At 40.2% G+C, this 18,921-nt stretch overlaps 1 protein-coding gene across 3 annotated transcripts in view; it reads right to left on the bottom strand.

The window, feature by feature from the left end:
- Positions 1-14,698, bottom strand: part of Kiz (kizuna centrosomal protein) — a 103,945-nt gene extending 89,247 nt beyond the window's left edge. The window contains exons 1-3 of one of the 3 annotated variants that reach the window (XM_076929918.1): positions 14,512-14,698; positions 9,766-9,828; positions 6,965-7,127 (exon numbers count right to left, since the gene is read on the bottom strand). In XM_076929918.1, the coding sequence (XP_076786033.1) occupies positions 6,965-7,127; positions 9,766-9,828; positions 14,512-14,633 (348 nt within the window). In that variant the 5' untranslated portion in view covers positions 14,634-14,698. The remainder of the gene's footprint in view (positions 1-6,964; positions 7,128-9,765; positions 9,829-14,511) is intronic. The other 2 variants (XM_076929917.1, XM_034496019.2) reach the window with 2 other exon arrangements.
- Positions 14,699-18,921: the final 4,223 nt, after the last annotated feature.

Raw genomic sequence — 18,921 nt, 5'->3', positions numbered from 1 at the left:
CTACCATTTGTTATTACATATTATATCTTACATTATCATGATCCTCAAAGTCATAGCAAATCAGTTTTATTTTCTAAGAATAAGATTATAGTATAAGTAGTCACCAATACCATCAGAATCAAGTTTGCTCTGGCACTGGTAACTTCAAGAGGTCTGCATCATTACCTCATATAACCGATGAAAATGATTCAAACACAAAGTGTCTTTCTCCAAAATGCACAGCATGAAAAGTACTTTGATTCAATATATTACTACTCAAAGCCTTAAAAAGCCACTGATTGCGGCCCATCACAGATAAGTATCAGAATGTTTCTGAATTAAGCAGTTAGACAAGCAATTTGAAACATATCTAAGAGATAATGAATTAAAGGCTGGTTTCTTAGCTTTTGGTCTGAACAGAAAATAGGTCTGAAATTTATTTTAATGGAAAAAAATGCATAAGCAACAATAACCCAAACTGAACATTTGCCTTAACATTTTAAATGATAGTGTTCATTTCTGCATTTTTTAATAACATGTAGGAACTTTTTCTCCTAACAGGTGCTATTAACATAACAGAGGACAGTAATGATCAAATAGATACGTAGCTAAAATTTTAAAAGGACCAGGACAAATGATACAGTAAGATGACAAAGTAAACAAAGATCATGAAAGAAGGCAGTTTTGATCAGTATTAGACCTGTCTGGTCATTAGGGAATCATTTCAAAGACACCTCCCAAACACAGACAACTTCCTCACAGGAAAGTTTATCTCACAAGGATTTTTATTTGATTTACTATGTTGAAGCAAAAATGCATATGATAAAAATGCATATGAAAAATGCATATGCATAAGAGTTTCAAAACAACAGTAAGAAATGTATCCTCAAGAGCATGATCTAGACTATTCTCAGCACATTTGAAAATTAAACTGAACTCTTTCTAAATTATTGATCAAAAACTGTTTAATAAATTTTGAAACCAGAGTGATACTACCATAAATTGACAGTAAATATAAACTATATCTCTGTACCCTTTAGAAAAATCACCGCCTAAAATATTCTGTTCTTTTTCTTTGTCCTTTATAGGACATTTAGTAATTACCAGATCTTCTGAATGCTAGAAAGTCTCCAGCTGCAGCTATGAGCTCCCTAGTTCCACCTTCTCTCCCACTGCAATTAAGCAAAGGGTTCTACTCTTTTTAAAAGCTCATTTAAGGATGAACACACACCAGCACATCCTAGCACTCAGGGGAATGCAAAAGCAGGAAGATGGTGGATTCAAGTGTGCCTGGGCTGCACAAGACATGTCTTGAAAAGTTTTGTTTTTATTTTTGCTTTTTTAGGTTGGTCCTAAAATATTATACAAATTAATTATCCCAAGACTTTTCTTGCTAAAAGTGTCTAATGTGACATCAGAGGACATGTCATTGTTTGCATCTTCTCCAACTGTCACTCTCTTGTTTTATTCCCAATCTCTTCTCTCATCAGAGCTTAGAATTATATCCTTTCTAATAGAGACCCCTGCAGCCTTTGTTTTCTTTCTGACACATGGACTTTTCATGGTTAGATTTGTTGATTTGACGGGCAGGGAAACTCATGTTCCAGTAGCATCGCCTAGTCCAGAATCCCTAGGATGATCCTGTTATCATTTTCTCCAACCTGAGAAACCTGTTTTAATAAATGAACAGCACTGAGTTAACCCATGTGCTGATTCACTCTGTCAGGGAATGACATGGTACCAGTGATGCTGCTCACATAATTTAAGAGGACCTCTCTGTTCACTTCCACATATGCACAAGCAATTGATTTCAGCTGGATCACTGGGAGCTGTTAACAGGATGGACCACGGGGAAGAGAGACAGGCATTCTTACAGGTATTTCAGGTCTGAGATATCCCTCCGTGCCCACAGCACACCTCACTTCCCACTGCACTCCTCTGTATCCTCACTTGCACTACCTATTACTCACTGCCCTTTTCCCTTACGACTTCCTTTCTCTCTCTGGTTTCTGAAATTGCACAGCTGATTCTCAGTTACAGACTGGGGGTGGCAGGGGACAGTTGAACTACACAGATATTTAGGACCACTTCCACATGTTATAACTCAAGATGGGCACAGTGACAAATTGTTCAATTTGATTCTTAGGTGAATTTTTGGCTTTCTCTCCCACTAGTTCTTCCATTATGCATGCTTTTTCCTAGATAGTGCAATCTCACTAGAAGACACAAGAGAACATTCAACTAACACAACAAGAAAGACGTTATGGTTGCTGAAAATGAGCTTTGCTACATATTTCGCCTTATAGGACCCTTAAGATCATAGCTTGCCCACAGTATTTGTTACATGCTTAGTCAGGAACTAAGTAAGAACTCAAAAGATCTGTCCTCAAATGTTTTCCCTCTTCAACAATAATCTCCTGATAACTGTCCAGGAAAATTACATCTCTAAACAATGAGACTGTATCTTCAGAATAACTCGATATTAAACATAAATGCTTCCCGGGAAGGTATACATAGGATGTAATTAACACCACATTCGTTCCCACATAGGTGGTTACAATCCATAAGAGCATCAGCCCCACAACATAGAATAGTTAACATTTAATCAAGTCTCATTGCTTACTGAGTGCTCACTGTGAATAACATTCTGAGTGGGACACATACTAAGCACTGACATACTAAGACAAGGAAACCACAGTGAAGTAATAATAAAAAAAGATACATCAACAATTAGAAAACTATGAAGGAAGTACAAAGGTGACACAGACTTAAGTCAGGACAAAGAAACAAAGGCAGGTATGAGATAATGCGGGACATTCAAGGAAATGGAAATTGCTCAGCAGGTTAAAGCTGTGGGTATGTGTGACCATGAAAAAGGGTGCACATGTCCAGTAGAAAAAGATGTAGAGAAAAAGTGGGAGGACACAGGGATGAGAGAGAGAGAGAAGGTAGTGAGAGAAAGGGAGGGGGAAAGAGAATATGTGTATGTAAGTATGGGGGGGGGGTGTTCATCATAGGCTGAGGCTGGAGGTAGTGTGCAAGGAGAGACTAGCACCTAGGCTCTGTCCTAAGACACTTGGGCTACCTGAGGACAAACGGAATCGGGTGAGTCTCGCCCTGGTGATGACCATTCCTGAATTCTCTGACATGCTGGTGCCACATCTGGTACAGTGTGGTAGGCTGTGCATATCTCCTTCCTGGCATTCTACTGATTTGAAGTTCATGTGCACTAACTGTCCTCTATTTTGTCGGGGACAAACTCTGTAGCATTTGGAGATGTGGGCAGTGCGCTCTGCATATCTTTCTCTTTAAGAAATTTACCTAAGGTCCTCAGCAAAGGAGGTAAAGATCTTGACGTCAAAGTAGAAAAGCATTAAGAAGGAACAGATGGCTGTGCTGTACCTATGGCTAATGCTGGGGACTGGCCTAAAAGATCAACATCTCCCACGACAAACCTCTGCTTACAGCTAAACTAACGATGTCACTAGCTGGGTTTCTGACATTAGTGTTGGGTTCCATGGACACGTGGCAAGCACACAGCTTTGGATTCAGAGTGACTGCTAAAGCCCAGTGCTACATGAATACCAAGTCCTTCCATCTGTAGCTACATGGTTTATTCTTTTATCTCATCAACAGAGTTGTTTCAAAAAAGGAATTCTTACCCAAAATTCAAAGCAACATAAATCTAAGTGATTTTTGAAGCATCTTATAAGTAAAACTTTCCATATTTTTATATAGTGTTGTTCTTTTCTGAAAAATGGTCCCCTGGGCTTATACTCTTTCTTAGCTCATTATACAAGTTTCTAAGACATATCTGTTATATATAACTAATACTTTCAATTTTAAAATATTTAAAAAGATTATTCCAAATCTTTCCTCCTACATTTGATTATAAGAAGAAATCAATAATGGATAAGGCCATGATATAAAAATAAGAGGGAATTTTCTTTTACTTTCTTTATTCCTGTTTTGCCCACTGCTTTATTTTCTATGTGAAATCTCTGAGTAGTTTACAATGTGGATAATGGAAACTGCTTCTTAACCTTACGCATGTGGTTGGAATACTAAGAGGCAAAACTTGCTAAAGTTTAAACACAGTTAATCCCAGAAGCTGGTTTCTAAACTCTGCTCCCCACTTAAAGACACTACAACTCTTTGGGTAAAGGCTAAGTTTGTCTGAAACAGAGAAGACAGAGGCACACTTAGAGCATCTTGCTATGCCCCCAAGAAAAGAAGGCTCAGAATCCAAATGGTCATACAGAAAGGGCACGGGAGCCTTCTAAGGACTCCCAGTGGCTGCAGGTATTGCTCAGCACATGTGCTGAGCATGTTTAAGGTACTAGCTTCAATCCCAGGGACCAAAAATAGAGTTCCACTGGCAGTGTTTAGATCAGTAGGAATAAAAGTAACTATTGATAATATGCTAATTAAATAAAAACTTACATGTTCATCATGCTATTGAAAAGGAAGGAGGGAGCAAGTAGGTAATTTCTCTTTGTTACAGAAGAAAGTCAGTTAATGGAAGTACAACTGAAAATTGCTACTCCAACATCCTCCATTACAGTAACTCTCTCAGGAAGGCCCATCTACAGATCCCCAAACCAGTGGGTAAAAAGCTAGTGGAAACAGGATCTTCCAGTGATGCCAAGCCATCACTCCACAGACTAGTTACTACATTCTAAGGGACCTTAAAACAGGTCTCTAGAGATTTACCATCTTAACCAACAACTCAAAGATTGCCTCACTCATATAGGACCACGAGACCAGGACTCTTTTAATGGACACTGCAGGAAGCATAATTCACCTGTGACTATTAACCCAAATCAACTAAAGCTGCAGCATAGGGCAAGCTACTCCATCAGGTTTGACAGATATGTACTGCTGGCTAAGTTGATGCTGTATCAGAGAACACTGCATAGACACAGAACATTCTCAGGACTGCAGAAAGTTCTGCTGAGCAGTGCTAGTCTAAACCTCATTTCCAGTTCACAGGGGATGGGGTCGGAGGTGGGGGCAGATTCTGTACCAGGAAACCTCAACATAAATGGTGTTAAATGTATGAGATAATAACACAAAATCCAAGAATGGAGAAGCCTATAGTTGTGTTTTGTAAACTAAGAAAATTGCTAGAATATGTTTTATTTCACTAGACAGTCGTTCCCCCCACCCCCCACCCCTCTATTTCTTACAATACGGTAACTTCTGGAGCAGCTGGCTTTTATACTCAGTTCTCTTTTCTCAGGGGCTGCTATCAGGATTCTAGCACATCAGCATATGAACAAAGCCCCTGTAATTTTTCTTCTCTTTATGAGAAAAGCCTGACTCCTTAAATGCATTATCAGAGCCCTGTGATTGTGCACAGGCATTCTGCACCCACAGAAACACTGAGATCCTCTTAATAAAGGAAGGGACAGCCTTCTATAAAGAACCCAGTTCCTTGAGATCCTTGCTTTCTGAACACTATGTGTTCAAGGTCACCAACAGTGATTCCTAAGGGATCTCTTCCCAGTGCTTAGGCTGACTATCACAGTCACCTAGAAGATCAGTCACAAATCTAGAGAGATGGCTCAGTGGTTAGCAGTGGATACTATTCCTGCACAGGACCCAGATTCCCACAACCTACTTTGAGAGAATCACAGCCACCTGTGGGTCCAGCTCCTGGAGATCCAATGTCTCTAGTCTCCTGCACCTTCATGCACAAACCCACACACAGACCAAGACCCACATATACCTAATTAAAAATAAATATTAAAAAAATAAAAAGAGCTCAAAGCAGTCACAAGCCACAGTCATTTTATTCTACTTGTTTTGACCTAATTCCATTATGAATATGGTTTGTCTGTTGGTAGTTGTCATACCTGTGTGTGATGGTCATTAATATAATTGTTCATGCTAGTAAAATATGCGTGTATGTTTCTTCCTTTATGTGTAAAAGTGATTTACTGATGTCCTATCGTGATTTTTATGCTTTTCCATTATATTTTCTTTTAAATCCACAAACATCTTATAGTTTTTTAAAAACTTGAAATTAGATTAAAATAGACTTTAAAGGATCATGATGATAACAAATATATATCTCAAATAACATATAAACTCTAATGGGTTCACTTTTTAAGGAAAATGGAAAACTCTGAATATGAGCTGAATATTTTTTTTTAATGACACTGTGGATTAGTTATTTAGTTTAAGGATGATAACGTAATATAACAAAGCAAATACAGAAGCATATTTATAACTGTTGTATCTAGTGGAGATAGTGTCCATTAGAATAAGTCCTTTCCTTTTTCTATAAATTGGGCTCTATGGATTCCATTAGACCATCTCAGGCCCCTGTCTGCCTCCTACCTTGACCCACCATGCCCATCCCAAAGCTTCTGTGTCACTAGTAATGAAATAGACTTCTGAGTTTTACACATAGTCCTATTTGAATTTTTTGCAATATAATAGGCTAGGAAGGAACTGATAGAGCACAAAGAAAACCCACTCAAACCACCTTCTCTGAGTACTTTGTTGGGTTAACCTGGACAATGACCCCACCACTGCAGACAGCAAGCAAGAAGTCTTAACATCTGGTCCTCCAGATGGTGTAAGTTGCAAAGGTCACACAGGCATGCATAGAAAGGACTGAGGGGCCAGAATGAAAGGGAGCTTTCAACAGCAGTCACTGTACCCCCAGAGCCCAGAGCAAGAAGGTGATATCCCAGGAACATTTCTACTCTCAGTGCTCCCCATCCCTGATGGACTCCTGCCCTGAAGAGAGCAGCCCAGACAAAAGAGAACAAAAAATAGAAAAAAACAAAGAACACCAAACAAACAAACAAACCCAAGGACACAATATTAGGGGAATTGGTTTCAAAAAGGAACTTAATGCTACTTAAATCCACACAATCTACCAACAAATAACCCTATTCAGACAACTGAAAGTGGTGCCTGCTACTGATCTGGAAAAGTTTTTCAAAATGCACTGCAGAAAACAAGATGTTACCTTCATTTTTTGAAGCTTCTCTGTATTTGTGGTCAAGTGTTCAACATACGTCTGGACACACTCAAACTTTTTTAAATATCCTTGGTTTCGAACCTGAGCCCTCCTTTCAGACTCACATACTTCCTTCAGGTATTTCTTTAGTTTTGCACATTTCAGCTTAGCTCTTAAAAGAAAAAAAGAACAGAATTAATAACAGAATTCAAACAAACTTAAAAACAATTTTCTTTAACAAAAGTGTTAATGAGACAATTAAAAATCTAAGAAATTTACTCAAAGCCCAAGAAATAGAATGCATACAGTACCATTTGGTAACAATAAAGACTTAGATAATGTTGAGACAGGTTTCATTGTACAACCTGGTACAACCCTCCTTCCTTGGTTTCCCCAGTGTACAGATTACAGGTACACAGTATCATGCCCAACTGTAGCATGCCCAGATACATGGATTGGGTTCCTTTCTATCTTCTTATTTTGTCTGGTTTACTTTTTTCTTGTACACAGGACTTCTCTGTGCAGCCCTAGCTGTCCCAGAACTCTTTCTGTAGACTAGGCTGGCCATCTGTCTCTGCCTCCTGGGATGGCTGGGATTAAAGGTGTGTAGCACCATGCCCAGATCTAGATTTATTTCTTAAACTGAAATAGGGATTCAAGAGTGACATCTCTTTGGCCATATTCAGAGGCAAACATAGCCTATGAGCAGTTTTAATATGACAATCAATTTTTAAATTGTTTATATAAAATGAAACTATAAACTATAGTCCATAAATTCAAGAAAATTGAAAATCTAAAATACAAAAAAATCTATCATTTAAATAATGTAAAAATGTATTAGACATTACAACAAACATACTACTGAAATATTTTGTAATAATATATAAACTCTGAGAAAACCTTGGAGACTCTTATCCAAATTGTAATACTAAAAGACATACTAAAGAGTTCAAAGTACACAACCTTCTCTCCTCAGACCAATATGCTAATTTTCTTCCTTCTTCACAACTATCTGAACCACAGATGAGCACCTATTATGGAGCATTTATATTATTGATCCAGTAAGATATTTTATATTCTCTCAATCACATATATATTCACCTTCCAAGCAAATTTTTCAAGATGCTAGAAATTTCTAAAATTAATCAACAACAGACCTTAAGCCTCTAACTCTAGGCTAACAAGCTCTAAGAAATCCCCCCCATCTCGGGGGGGGGGGGGGTAATGTGTGTGTGTGTTTTCCAGTGTACGTCAGAGGACAGCCTCAGGTGGCAGTCCTCACCTTCTACCTTGTTTGAGACAGGGTCTCTAGCTGTTCACCACCACACAAACTAGTTGACTCACAAATTCCTGAGATGTTCTGGTCTCTGCCTACCATCTCCATGTGGGATTCCAGACATGCACCACCATGTCTAGATTTAGGTGCACTCTGAGGATCTGAACTTTAGTCCTCCGGCTTGCATGGCCAGGACTTATTCACTAAGACATCTCCCCAGCCCACAAAATTTTTATCATGCTAATGACACTGTGCTTCGATTATGGTTGGCTGACTTTGGTTTTCCTTATGGATAATACAATCTGCCACTGTTTTCCCTGCTGCCCATATCTGCATTTTTTTGACTCAAATGACAGTAGTGGAGAAGACCCTGACATACTCTTATCTAGGTACTTAGTAAAGCTGCTTAGTAACCATGACTTCTCCACCCAAATGCTTGCCCTCATTCTTGCTATTCTTGCTAAAGCTGCCCATGTGCGGCATCCATCTGTCCAAGCAATCATTAATATATTCTGCTGTGCAAGTATAAAAACTGTCTACCCACAGTCAACAGGAAAACAGGCTATTGCAGTGTGATGAATGCTCTGAGGGAAAGTAAAAGGAGCCTTTCAAAACAACCTGCCTGTCCTAGCTGAAGAAGCATGGAGGCCCTCCCAGCAGCAGCAAGTGTTCAGGAAAGGGCTAAAAGATGGACAAAAGCTAACAGATCAGCTGTAATGATGACATGCCTTACTCTCTTCTGAAGCTAAACATGTTGAAATAAGAAGCAAAAAGACAGCCTTGGTGGTTGGGGTGCATGTGTGACTTTAGTCCCAGTACCTGGAGGCAAACTCAGGTGGATCTCTGAGTTCAAGGCCAGCTTGGTCTATTGCTCAAGTTCCAGGGCTCCACAAAGAAACCCTGTCTCAAAAACCCAAAAAAGAAAGAAAGAAAGAAAGAAAGAAAGAAAGAAAGACTATGCTGCTTCATTTTAAAATATTTAAGCAAAACCACATTCCTGAACTAATATAAAAACAAAATAATAAAAATGTTTATTAAAAAGTTATATAAAACTATAGAATTTTCTTCAAATTATTATGCATTAAAAATAAAAGAATAATAAAAATACTCTAACTATAAAAACTATGATATAATAGTAGGGTTGTTTGTTTGTATTTTTAAAAATAGTCTCTCTATGTAGTTGTAGATGTCCTGGAGCTCACTATGTAGTCCAGGCTGGCCTCAAACTCACAGAGATCTACCTGTCTTTGTGGTACCAATTAAATTTTGGCTAACAGCTGCAAAAAAAAATCAACCAAACAGCCGGGCAGTGGTGGCGCACGCCTTTAATCCCAGCACTTGGGAGGCAGAGGCAGGCGGATTTCTGAGTTCCAGGCCAGCCTGGTCTACAGAGTGAGTTCCAGGACAGCCAGGGCTATACAGAGAAACCCTGTCTCAAAAAAAAAAAAAAAACCAGAAAACAAAACAAAACCAAAAAAAATCAATCAATCAAACAAACAAACAAAACTGGACAACCATCACTGTCATCTCTTACCTGCACTTATCAGACTTATTGTATTCATAAAGCTTGTCTTCCAGGTCCAATCTCTTCTTTTCACTGTAATACAGAAAATATAAGTCACTGTATTGTATTAACTAATGGATTTAGACCATGGTGTCCCCTGAAACCACATCTTTATTAGACTATTCCATCCATCTATTTAAAAAAGGAGAAAATGTCATAGGTGGCTGAAAGACCTATCAACAAGCAAGTAGAAGAAACAAAGAGAACACCAGTATGAAGCAAAAAGTCAAGACTTTCAACATCAGTAAAGCACTGTAATACATGCCTGTAGACCCACACTTCAGAGGCTATGGGAAGAGGATCAGTACACTGAGGCCAGCCTGGGCTACATAGGGAAAAACCTATCTGGAAAACAAAAATTAAGAAAGATTCTCAAAGTAAGAAAAAACGTTTGAGGCCAAAGATACATGAGACCTAGTCTCAAAAAGCAAACAAACAAAAAGACTGAACTCAGAATACAAGTGGAAAGAACATTGTACATTTATTTCCACATTAGAAATCTTGATTGGCATCTTGATTATTAAACCTACATGAGTTTTATAACCAATTGGGTGCCTAACTCATGAAAAATGAATGGCTAGATGGTACAGGGACTTTGTGCTTAAATTAAAGGACAGGAAGATCTTTAAGTACATCTAGGACTCTCTGCTGCCATGGTAGTACTGCAAGACTGAATGACTGACATCTCATCAAACAGAGTTAACTAAAGGGCCCAGCCTGGGGGGGTCACCTTCTAGAAGACATGTTATACTTAAGAAATTGTCAGGAACACGACAGACAGGGACAGACCAAAAAATTATTCCAAGAGGACAGAAGCAACACGGCACACCAAATGTAAGCCATGTTTCTCAATTAAACCCTAGACCAGAAAGGACCACAAAGAAAAAGGGACATTGCTGGGACAACTTGTGTCTGGCACTGTGTGTGGATGGACACACAGCAAGGCTGAAGGGTAACTGTGAGAGCTGAGCCACAGTTAGATAAAGAGCACCTTGTCTTTTTTTTTTTTTTTTTTTTTTTTTTTTTTTTTTAGTACAGTGAAGGTTTTCATGATGTGGACCATCACATACTCACATCACAGCTTCGAGTATTTAACAGAAGAGCACTGATTTTAAATAGGTATATGGGAAAGGAAAATAAAATTTCGTTGGAACTTCAGGAGAATCTTAGTGAGGGAAATGCTGAGTCTTTGTCTCATGTTTGCATAAACTTGTCAACTTTGCAATAAACTTGACTTTATTTTAAGATAATTTTTAAACTGAATTTTCAATCTAGGGGAAAGGGGGCATGTTTTTTTTTTGTTGTTTGTTTGTTTGTTTGTTTTGCTTTTTTGAAACTCCATCACCTCCGAAATTGCAAATTCTTTTTTAATAACGATGTAAAGATCTCTGTTCTCAGTTCCCTCTCTCGTGGGTGCAGACACCTGCTGATCACACTGCTGGTCCCTCTCTGAACACTTCATATCTTAGCAACCACAGACACATCGTGGCTCTCTATTCCATGCAAAAATGGTGCTCATCCTGTCAACTCCTTGTCTGACTCCTCCTCCATGCTGCTGTATCTCCAAATGGTAATGCTTCATATGACTTTTAATCATAAGGCCTAAACACTTTACCTCAGTGAAAAGTCAGAGGGAAGGCTTATTGGTGGGAATCACCTTGTAATGCCTACATATCAAATCTCTGTTTCAGAATCTCTGAAATGCCCAAACCTGAAATACTTATAGAGTCTATGTTTCAGTTACTTGTAGCCTTCATCTGGGTTTTACAGCTGGCCTATTCTTACAAGGCTGAATTTTATACATTTTAAGGCACTTATTCTGTTTGTGCCTCCATACCACAATTTTCCATCACTCTCAACTGTACTCAACTAATATCTTGGTGTCAATTCTGGACCATTATGATATGTTGCCCTGAATCGATATCACCATTGAAAAAAACCGGGGCTGGTTAATGGTCCTTTCAAAGGATGTTTTTATATACAGTAATTGTTAAGTATCAGCTGCACTTATATGTTTCTACCACACTTGTGAGCACTATACACACTGCAACATGTCACTCCATTAGACTCTTTCAGATTCAATTACTGACTTTCACAACAATGGAGAGAAAGCACTAAATACACATAGAAAAACATTCCAGCTATAAAATTACACCTATGTGTGAATACACAGAAAATGACTAGAGTTTAAAATACAACAGTTCTGATGAAAAAGCCCAGCTATCAGATCAGCTAACATTTCAATGACTGCCTCTAAAAGGGCCAAGAAGGCTGACCTGTATTTATTGTTGCTATTAATCTCCTGATTTCCCAAAGTTTCCAAAGTGATAAAAGCATTTTCAACTGCTACGAAATTCACAATATTTAAGATGACCATGGACTTTCAGGAAATAGTGGTCCCTATGCTGAGACTGCCTTTAATTTTTAAACTATTATATTTAGTGTGTGTGTGTGTGCTATGTGTGTATGACCCTTGTTGAAAGTCTCATGATTTGTCACCGGCTAGAACTATGTTCCTATACATTTACTATTTACTATGCATTTACTACAGCGCCTTCTCTAAAGTTATTTGCTTCTATCTTGTGGGCAGCATGCATTAATTAGAGTTACTTACAGATTCTTAAAATGAAAAATGATCACACAGAGCAACAGATTTACACTGACTTAAAAATAAAACAAATCTTCAAATGCAGGACCATGAACAAGCCATAAAATCTGACTCCAATTTCTTATGTAACTTCAACAACCTTACCTTGCTTAATAATTAAAGCAAGGAAGTACTAAACATAAAGTGGATAATCATTACACAGTTACTGTGCCATAAGGACCATAAAGAACCAGGTGTTCCTAGCATAGGAGGCAAAAATAACTCACTGTTAACCTAGTTCAAAAGGAATGTCATTTAAGTCAGTAACATTTTAAGAGCAGATCTTTGGCTACAAAACACAAATAAGTAAAGGCCCAAGGTAACTACACCACTCTTGAACTACAACAGACAATAAGGCACTGAAACTAAAGTTCTTGCTTTTAAATTATCTGATAGAGTATGTAGAGATCTAATATCACCTTGGGTGTCTGGAAAAAAGATCATTATTTAGTGACAAAATGAGGTCACAGCATTCTACATAAGGCATTCGTAATACCTAGACACTAGTTAATTGACTCTTGGATTTCACCCATAAATTCAAATATTTTACAAAACTCCTCCACCACCACCATTGTACTACACAGTGAGCAAAAGAGTATCCTAGATCTTGTTTCTTCTTGACTAAAATTCTCAGTGTAGGCACACTTGAGCTCGAATGTACACACACACACACACACACACACACACACACACACAAACACAGTATATTGTATTCTCCCTGAGATCTCAGTAAGCACACTGAAGGTGCAATCATTAGGAAGTATTGAGAGAAAAAAAAGCTCTGTAGAAAATGCTGCGCGCGCGTGTGTGTGTGTGTGTGTGTGTGTGTGTGTGTGTGTGTGTGTGTGTGTGTGTGTGTATATTTTTTGAGATAGGGTCTCACTATACTGCCCTGGCTGACTAGAACTCACGTATCCAAGGCTGGCCTTGAACCTGTGGTTCTCCAATCTTTGTCTCTTCAGCATAGACCACCACTGGCATACCCACAACTGGTTAATTTTTTTTCTTAAGTGGGAGATTAAGAGATCCCTAGAGTAAGTGAGCAGGACTGTGTCAGAAAGAAAACAGGATTCAGAAAGAAGATAAAACATGGAAAGAAGAGTTAAGGCCTATGGGAGATACTTTACAAATAACTGACAAAAAAAATAAGTCTAGAGTAAAATGTAATTCCTTTGAAAAATCACTTTACCTCACCTGCAATTACTGTTATCATCTTAGAATTGTTACAGCCCTTCTGTTCCATCTGAATGATTCTGTAACTTTAACACTCATTAAATGTTTTGTTTATCAAGAGATCCAAAAATCTATTTCCTTTCTTGTCAACTAATGAGATTTCTAAGTTCAATTAATTTGGCAGCTAAATAAGTGTTCCAATAACTTATCTTTCCATGTGGTTATTTATAGTCAATTGCTTTATTCTTTTTTCTACTTATGTACTCTTAGAACTAGCTGTTTCCAATGGTTCTCATCTTTCATGTCTTAATCAAAAGCAATCCCAACCCTCGAAGCTGAACTCGTCGAAAATTTCGTTCCTTTTCTAGAAATTTGGGCAGCCCCAGACACTGCTAGAAGACTACAGAACGCGCGCGCGCACACGCACACACACGCACACACACACACACGCGCACACACACACACACACACACACACACACACCATTCCAGCCTGCGTTCCTAGACCTGTCATCTTTGATGCAGTGTGGCTGTCAAAGTAGGATGACAATTTGAAGAGAGAGTGAGGAGAGGGCGTGTAGGACTAGAGAGGACTAGAGAAATTCACAAGGTTTGATCAAGACTGGCAGGCAAAAGAAAAGAACCCCCACTCTCACTTCCGGCCGCATCCACAGGCTGAGTGACCTGGCTTTGGTTGCCATGAGAGATTATAGTCTCTCTGCGCCTAATCAACAAGGGGCATCTGAGGTAAACTTGTACTCCCGACCCCATCTAGGGCTAGTTGGGGGTCGCAGGCGAGTCCCGAGCCAAGTCAACCACTGGCGGGAAATGGGCCGGACACGGTACCCCATGCTCTTAGTGGCGCCGCTGACTCCCTGCCCCGTCCCGCGGCCGTACCTGTCCCGCAGAGCCTGCTGGAGCTGGCCCACCCTTTCGTAGTAGCTGGGGCTCGCCAAGGGCGCAGATAAGGTGGGGGCCTGGCGCAGGCCACTACCACCGCCACCGCGCCCTCGCGGCATGGCCACAGGGGAGCTGGCAGGCCAGCGTTGCCCAAGGAGACCGCCCCGACATGCACCGCGGGTAAACAAGGCGCCTAGCGGCCTGAAGAGGGCGGGGGCAGAGGCGGGGCGCCGAGGAGGCGGGGCTAGCTGCGGTGTGGATCCGGGAGGGGCGAAGGCAGAGAGCCTGGCAAGGCGGCAGCTGCCCAGGAGGTACAGTCTACTTAGGGACGAGAAGACAAGAGAGCTGTGTCACTTTCTCTCTGCTACAGCTGTGTTTCTCTTTCCTGCTTCTGCTGCAGAATCCGTCCTAACTGCATTCATTTTATCAGATGCAATTTCTTATTTACCTTCCTAGAATTTGCAGTGAGAGACCTTGTGACAAGGTTGTTTTGATACCAGCACTTTAAAAAGCAAAACAAAAAACTAGAAGGAAACAAAATTTAAGAACCTCAAGTATGCGGGTCTGTGGTGGCACAGGCCCTTAATTTTAGCACTCCGGGCAGAGGCAGTAGGATCTCAGAGTTCGAGGCCAGTCTGATTTATAGAGTAAGTTGCAGGACAACCAAGACTACGCAGAGAAACCTAGTCTCAAAAAACCAACCCCCCCCCCCCAAAAAAAAGAAAGAAAAACCAACCAACCAAACAAAAAACCCAAATACAAATACTCAGATATATGCCATCCCACACTGGAATGGTTTTCGATGCTCAGGTTGCCATCAGTCTTTTTAGGAGAGAAAGATTTGGTTTCTAACTAGTTACTTAACTAGTTTTTTGTGAATCAAACCATTTACTTCTGCAGTCAATCCTCCAACAAGGCCCCCAGCCAGACTGCATTGGCACAAACCCTGTGTCCCACAGCTCAGCTGTGACCATACAGAAGCCTGGGTGCACCAGAGTGAATTGGACAGGCTTCTGCGGTAAGACTAAGGGACTAATTAACCTTAGATCGTTTCAGAGGAACTAGTGGTTATGGGCCCAGAACATAGTATCAGTTTTTATTCTTGCCTCCATCAACATGACAAAAAGCTTACTGAAGAAAGACAACTGTATTCTAAAACCCACTTGGAAGAGAAAAAAAAATGTTGTACACAAGTACTTGTGGTCAATGTGGTTCCCTTATTCTAGACATTTTTTTAAGGTTTCTTTTCTCAAGTCAGTAGTTTTATTTTCATGCAAAACGTCACTTAAACCAAAGCTTCTTTAATAGTGAGTCAGGACTCCATGGGGATTATTCCATATCTGAGTGGGGTGAGGGTGGGGAGCTGTGTGTCAAAAAGTTCAGCAATGGTAAACCATTCCTGAATGTGTAATGACCAAAACTCAACTGAAAATCAAAGCATAATGAATCCAAGTTGCTTCTGGCAGCATGTATCCATGTCTTGTCTTAAACAACTTTTGTAAGCCCATCAAGGCCTGTGGGTGACCAGGCCCCAACCTCAACCCCCAGACTATTCTAATCTAATGAAGTGTGGACATGGCTTTTGGGGGTATGTTGAAATTGGAATTTTACCTTTTAAAAAAATATCATGTTCTTTTTAATTTTTTTAATTGAGCCTTGTACATGTTAGGTATTCCACAAAGCTTTACATAGGAGCCATCAAATTAAAGGACAATATGAACTGCTGTGTCTAAAATCACTTGAGTCAGAGCCAACCACTGGACAACACTTCCTGCACCTGCGTATGAGCTCATTATGGTTTTTGTTTGTTTGTTTGTTTGCTTGCTTGCTTGCTTTATAAGCTGACAGAAAAAGGTATTCAATGCCATGACTCCACCCCTAAATTCTGAGATAGGATCCTGATCAGTCAGTATTAGGGTGTGCATTCAATAAACCATCCCTGTCTGACTGAGATCAGTGTCTGTGTAGTTTGTGGGATGACTCCTGGACCCCAACAGTTTTCTTAGATGTGTTTAATGTTTAAATCAGAAGAGTTTGAGTAAAGTAGATGAGCCTCTACTGGTTTATTTTCTATGCCATAACAAAATATATCAGGCTTGAAACTTTGTAGATGAAAAGGGTTTCTTAGCTTCCTTTGGAAGGCCATAAGACCAAGGTCAAATGACCCGTTTGTTGAGTCTCGTCGAGGGCCTAATATCAGATGACATTTGAATGGTGAAGCAGCTATGACAGAAATCACATGGTGACACAAGAAGCCAGAGAGCTTAGTAGTTTCAGGGTCCAGGCAATTTTAGCAGCAGCACACGCCTAGAACAGCCTGAGGTCCCACAAGAGCTGTCAATCTGAAAGAAGCACCTAATTACTCTGCATTGCCAACTAGGAAACGTGTTGCCATTTCAAGACCAAGACCATGATGAAGACTTAACTTCCAGAACATAAACACTTGGGGGATACAATGAAATCATATCTAAGCCACAGCATCTCCGTACCTAGATGAGTCTGATGCACTCAAAGGACTTAGGAAACAAGACTGCTATCTCCTACAATCTGGCAAACCAGTTCCCATCAAGTATCGCCTGCTGGTTCTGCTTCTTTGTAAACTTTGACTAATATGGAAAGGTATGGAATTCCTCAGAGACACTGAGACAATAAGATTCTGGTGGACCAATAAAAGAACAGAGAATTCATGTGTGAAGTCCTGGTTTCAATTCTGGCAACATTAGTAAGTAAATAAATAAAAAGGTCAATGAATAAATGTCTTCGTTTTGTTCCAAATGAAAAAAAAACCTACAACTACTAAAAGCGTGTCTAAGATAACATGAGCTACCAGAAAGCCAAATAAGAGCCAAAATATAGACTGGGAGTGTAGTAGCAGAAAAATGAAACATTAGAGGTGTTGCTTAATGAGATGGACTCACTGTGTCTTGACGTCCTTGTCTATCTACAGTTAAGTCCTTGAATCATCTCCCCTGAATTCTTCAGGACTGTGCCTCTGTTGGAGCCTTCTGACAGGCTAGAAACAAATCCTTGTACACTTTGCTCTCTGAGGAGCTGGACGGTGGCTTTGTGCACCGGGCAGGGACAGGTCTGCAGCCCTTAGTGTGTGAGTGACAGGTCGTAGGTGTTGACAACCCACATGAATTGATCTTACAGTGCCAAGATTCTCCTCAAAAATCATTTGGTGGATTTCATAATTGTTTGCCACTTGGATGCACTTCTCATCAGGGTTCAACAAGTACTCCTAACTACAAGGGTTGGGAACAAAGAGGCACTCCAAGCTTCTCTCGCGATGGTGCGATCACAGGCAGGTTAAAACTAAAGAGTTTTGCATAATAAACACCATTTAATTTGACAGCTACGTGTTCATGTTTACAGGGTTGAGAAGGCACTGTTGGAGAATGTTACACTTCTCATAGTGTTCAATTATCCATGAGTCTTTGTAAAAAAAAAAAACGTAGGCTCCATTCATTCTTGGGCCACCTCGATAGTGAAGCCATGGAGAATGTCCTCCCTACTCCAAGTACTTACACCGTGTCCTTGAGGAGTGGTTGAAGAGAGGTTGAGAATTTTGACCAGCCCATCATCGATGTGCTAAACTGTAGCCTGCTCTTACAAAGTGTGTGCCTTGGGCAGAATGCTTATCTTTGCTGGGTCCCAAAGCTGTCACTTATACAAGGGTGGCAGTATCAGTGCCCTCCTCTCTCAAGGCTGTTGAGAAGATTAAATGTGGTAAAGTGTGTGCTTATTTTATTTTATTTTATTTTATTTTATTTTGAGCTATGCCTCATAGAGTTACTCCAATCAACACAGGCTGGCTTTGTTTCTTTGGAAGGTGAGAAAACAGCCCTGCAGGAGGTAGAGAGTGGAGACAAAGGGCTGGGCCTTGCTTACCTTATGGTCCCACACCAAGCAATGGCCTAGGTTTTTGGTTTTGCTTTTTGCTTTTTTGTTTAATTGGATATTTTATTTACATTTCAGATGTAGTCCTCTTTCCACATTTCTCCCTCACCCAGGAACCCCCATCCCATCCCCCCTCCTCCTGCTTCTATAAGGATATGACCCCACCCACCCTCCCACTCCCACCTCCCCACCCACAATTTCCCCCACACTGGGGCATCCAGCCTTCACAGGACCAAGGACTTCTTCACCCACCTATGCCTAACACTGTCATCCTCCCCTACATATACAGCTGGAGCCATGGGTCCCTCCCTATGTGCTCTCAGGCTGGTGCTTTAGACCTTGGGAGCTCTGGTTGGTTGGTATTGTTGCTCTCCTCATGGGACTGCAAACCCTTCTAGCTCCTTCAGTCTTCTCTCTCACTCCTCCATTGGGAACCCCATTATCAGTTCAATGGTTAGCTGTGAGCATCTGAATCTGTATATTTCAGGCTCTGGCAGACCTCTAAGG

The sequence above is a fragment of the Arvicanthis niloticus genome, chromosome 2, assembly GCF_011762505.2.
Source record: "Arvicanthis niloticus isolate mArvNil1 chromosome 2, mArvNil1.pat.X, whole genome shotgun sequence".
In the NCBI taxonomy this organism is placed as follows: domain Eukaryota; kingdom Metazoa; phylum Chordata; class Mammalia; order Rodentia; family Muridae; genus Arvicanthis; species Arvicanthis niloticus.
The sequence above is the reverse complement of the archived record's forward strand: the minus strand, read 5'-3'. Positions and strand labels throughout refer to the sequence as shown.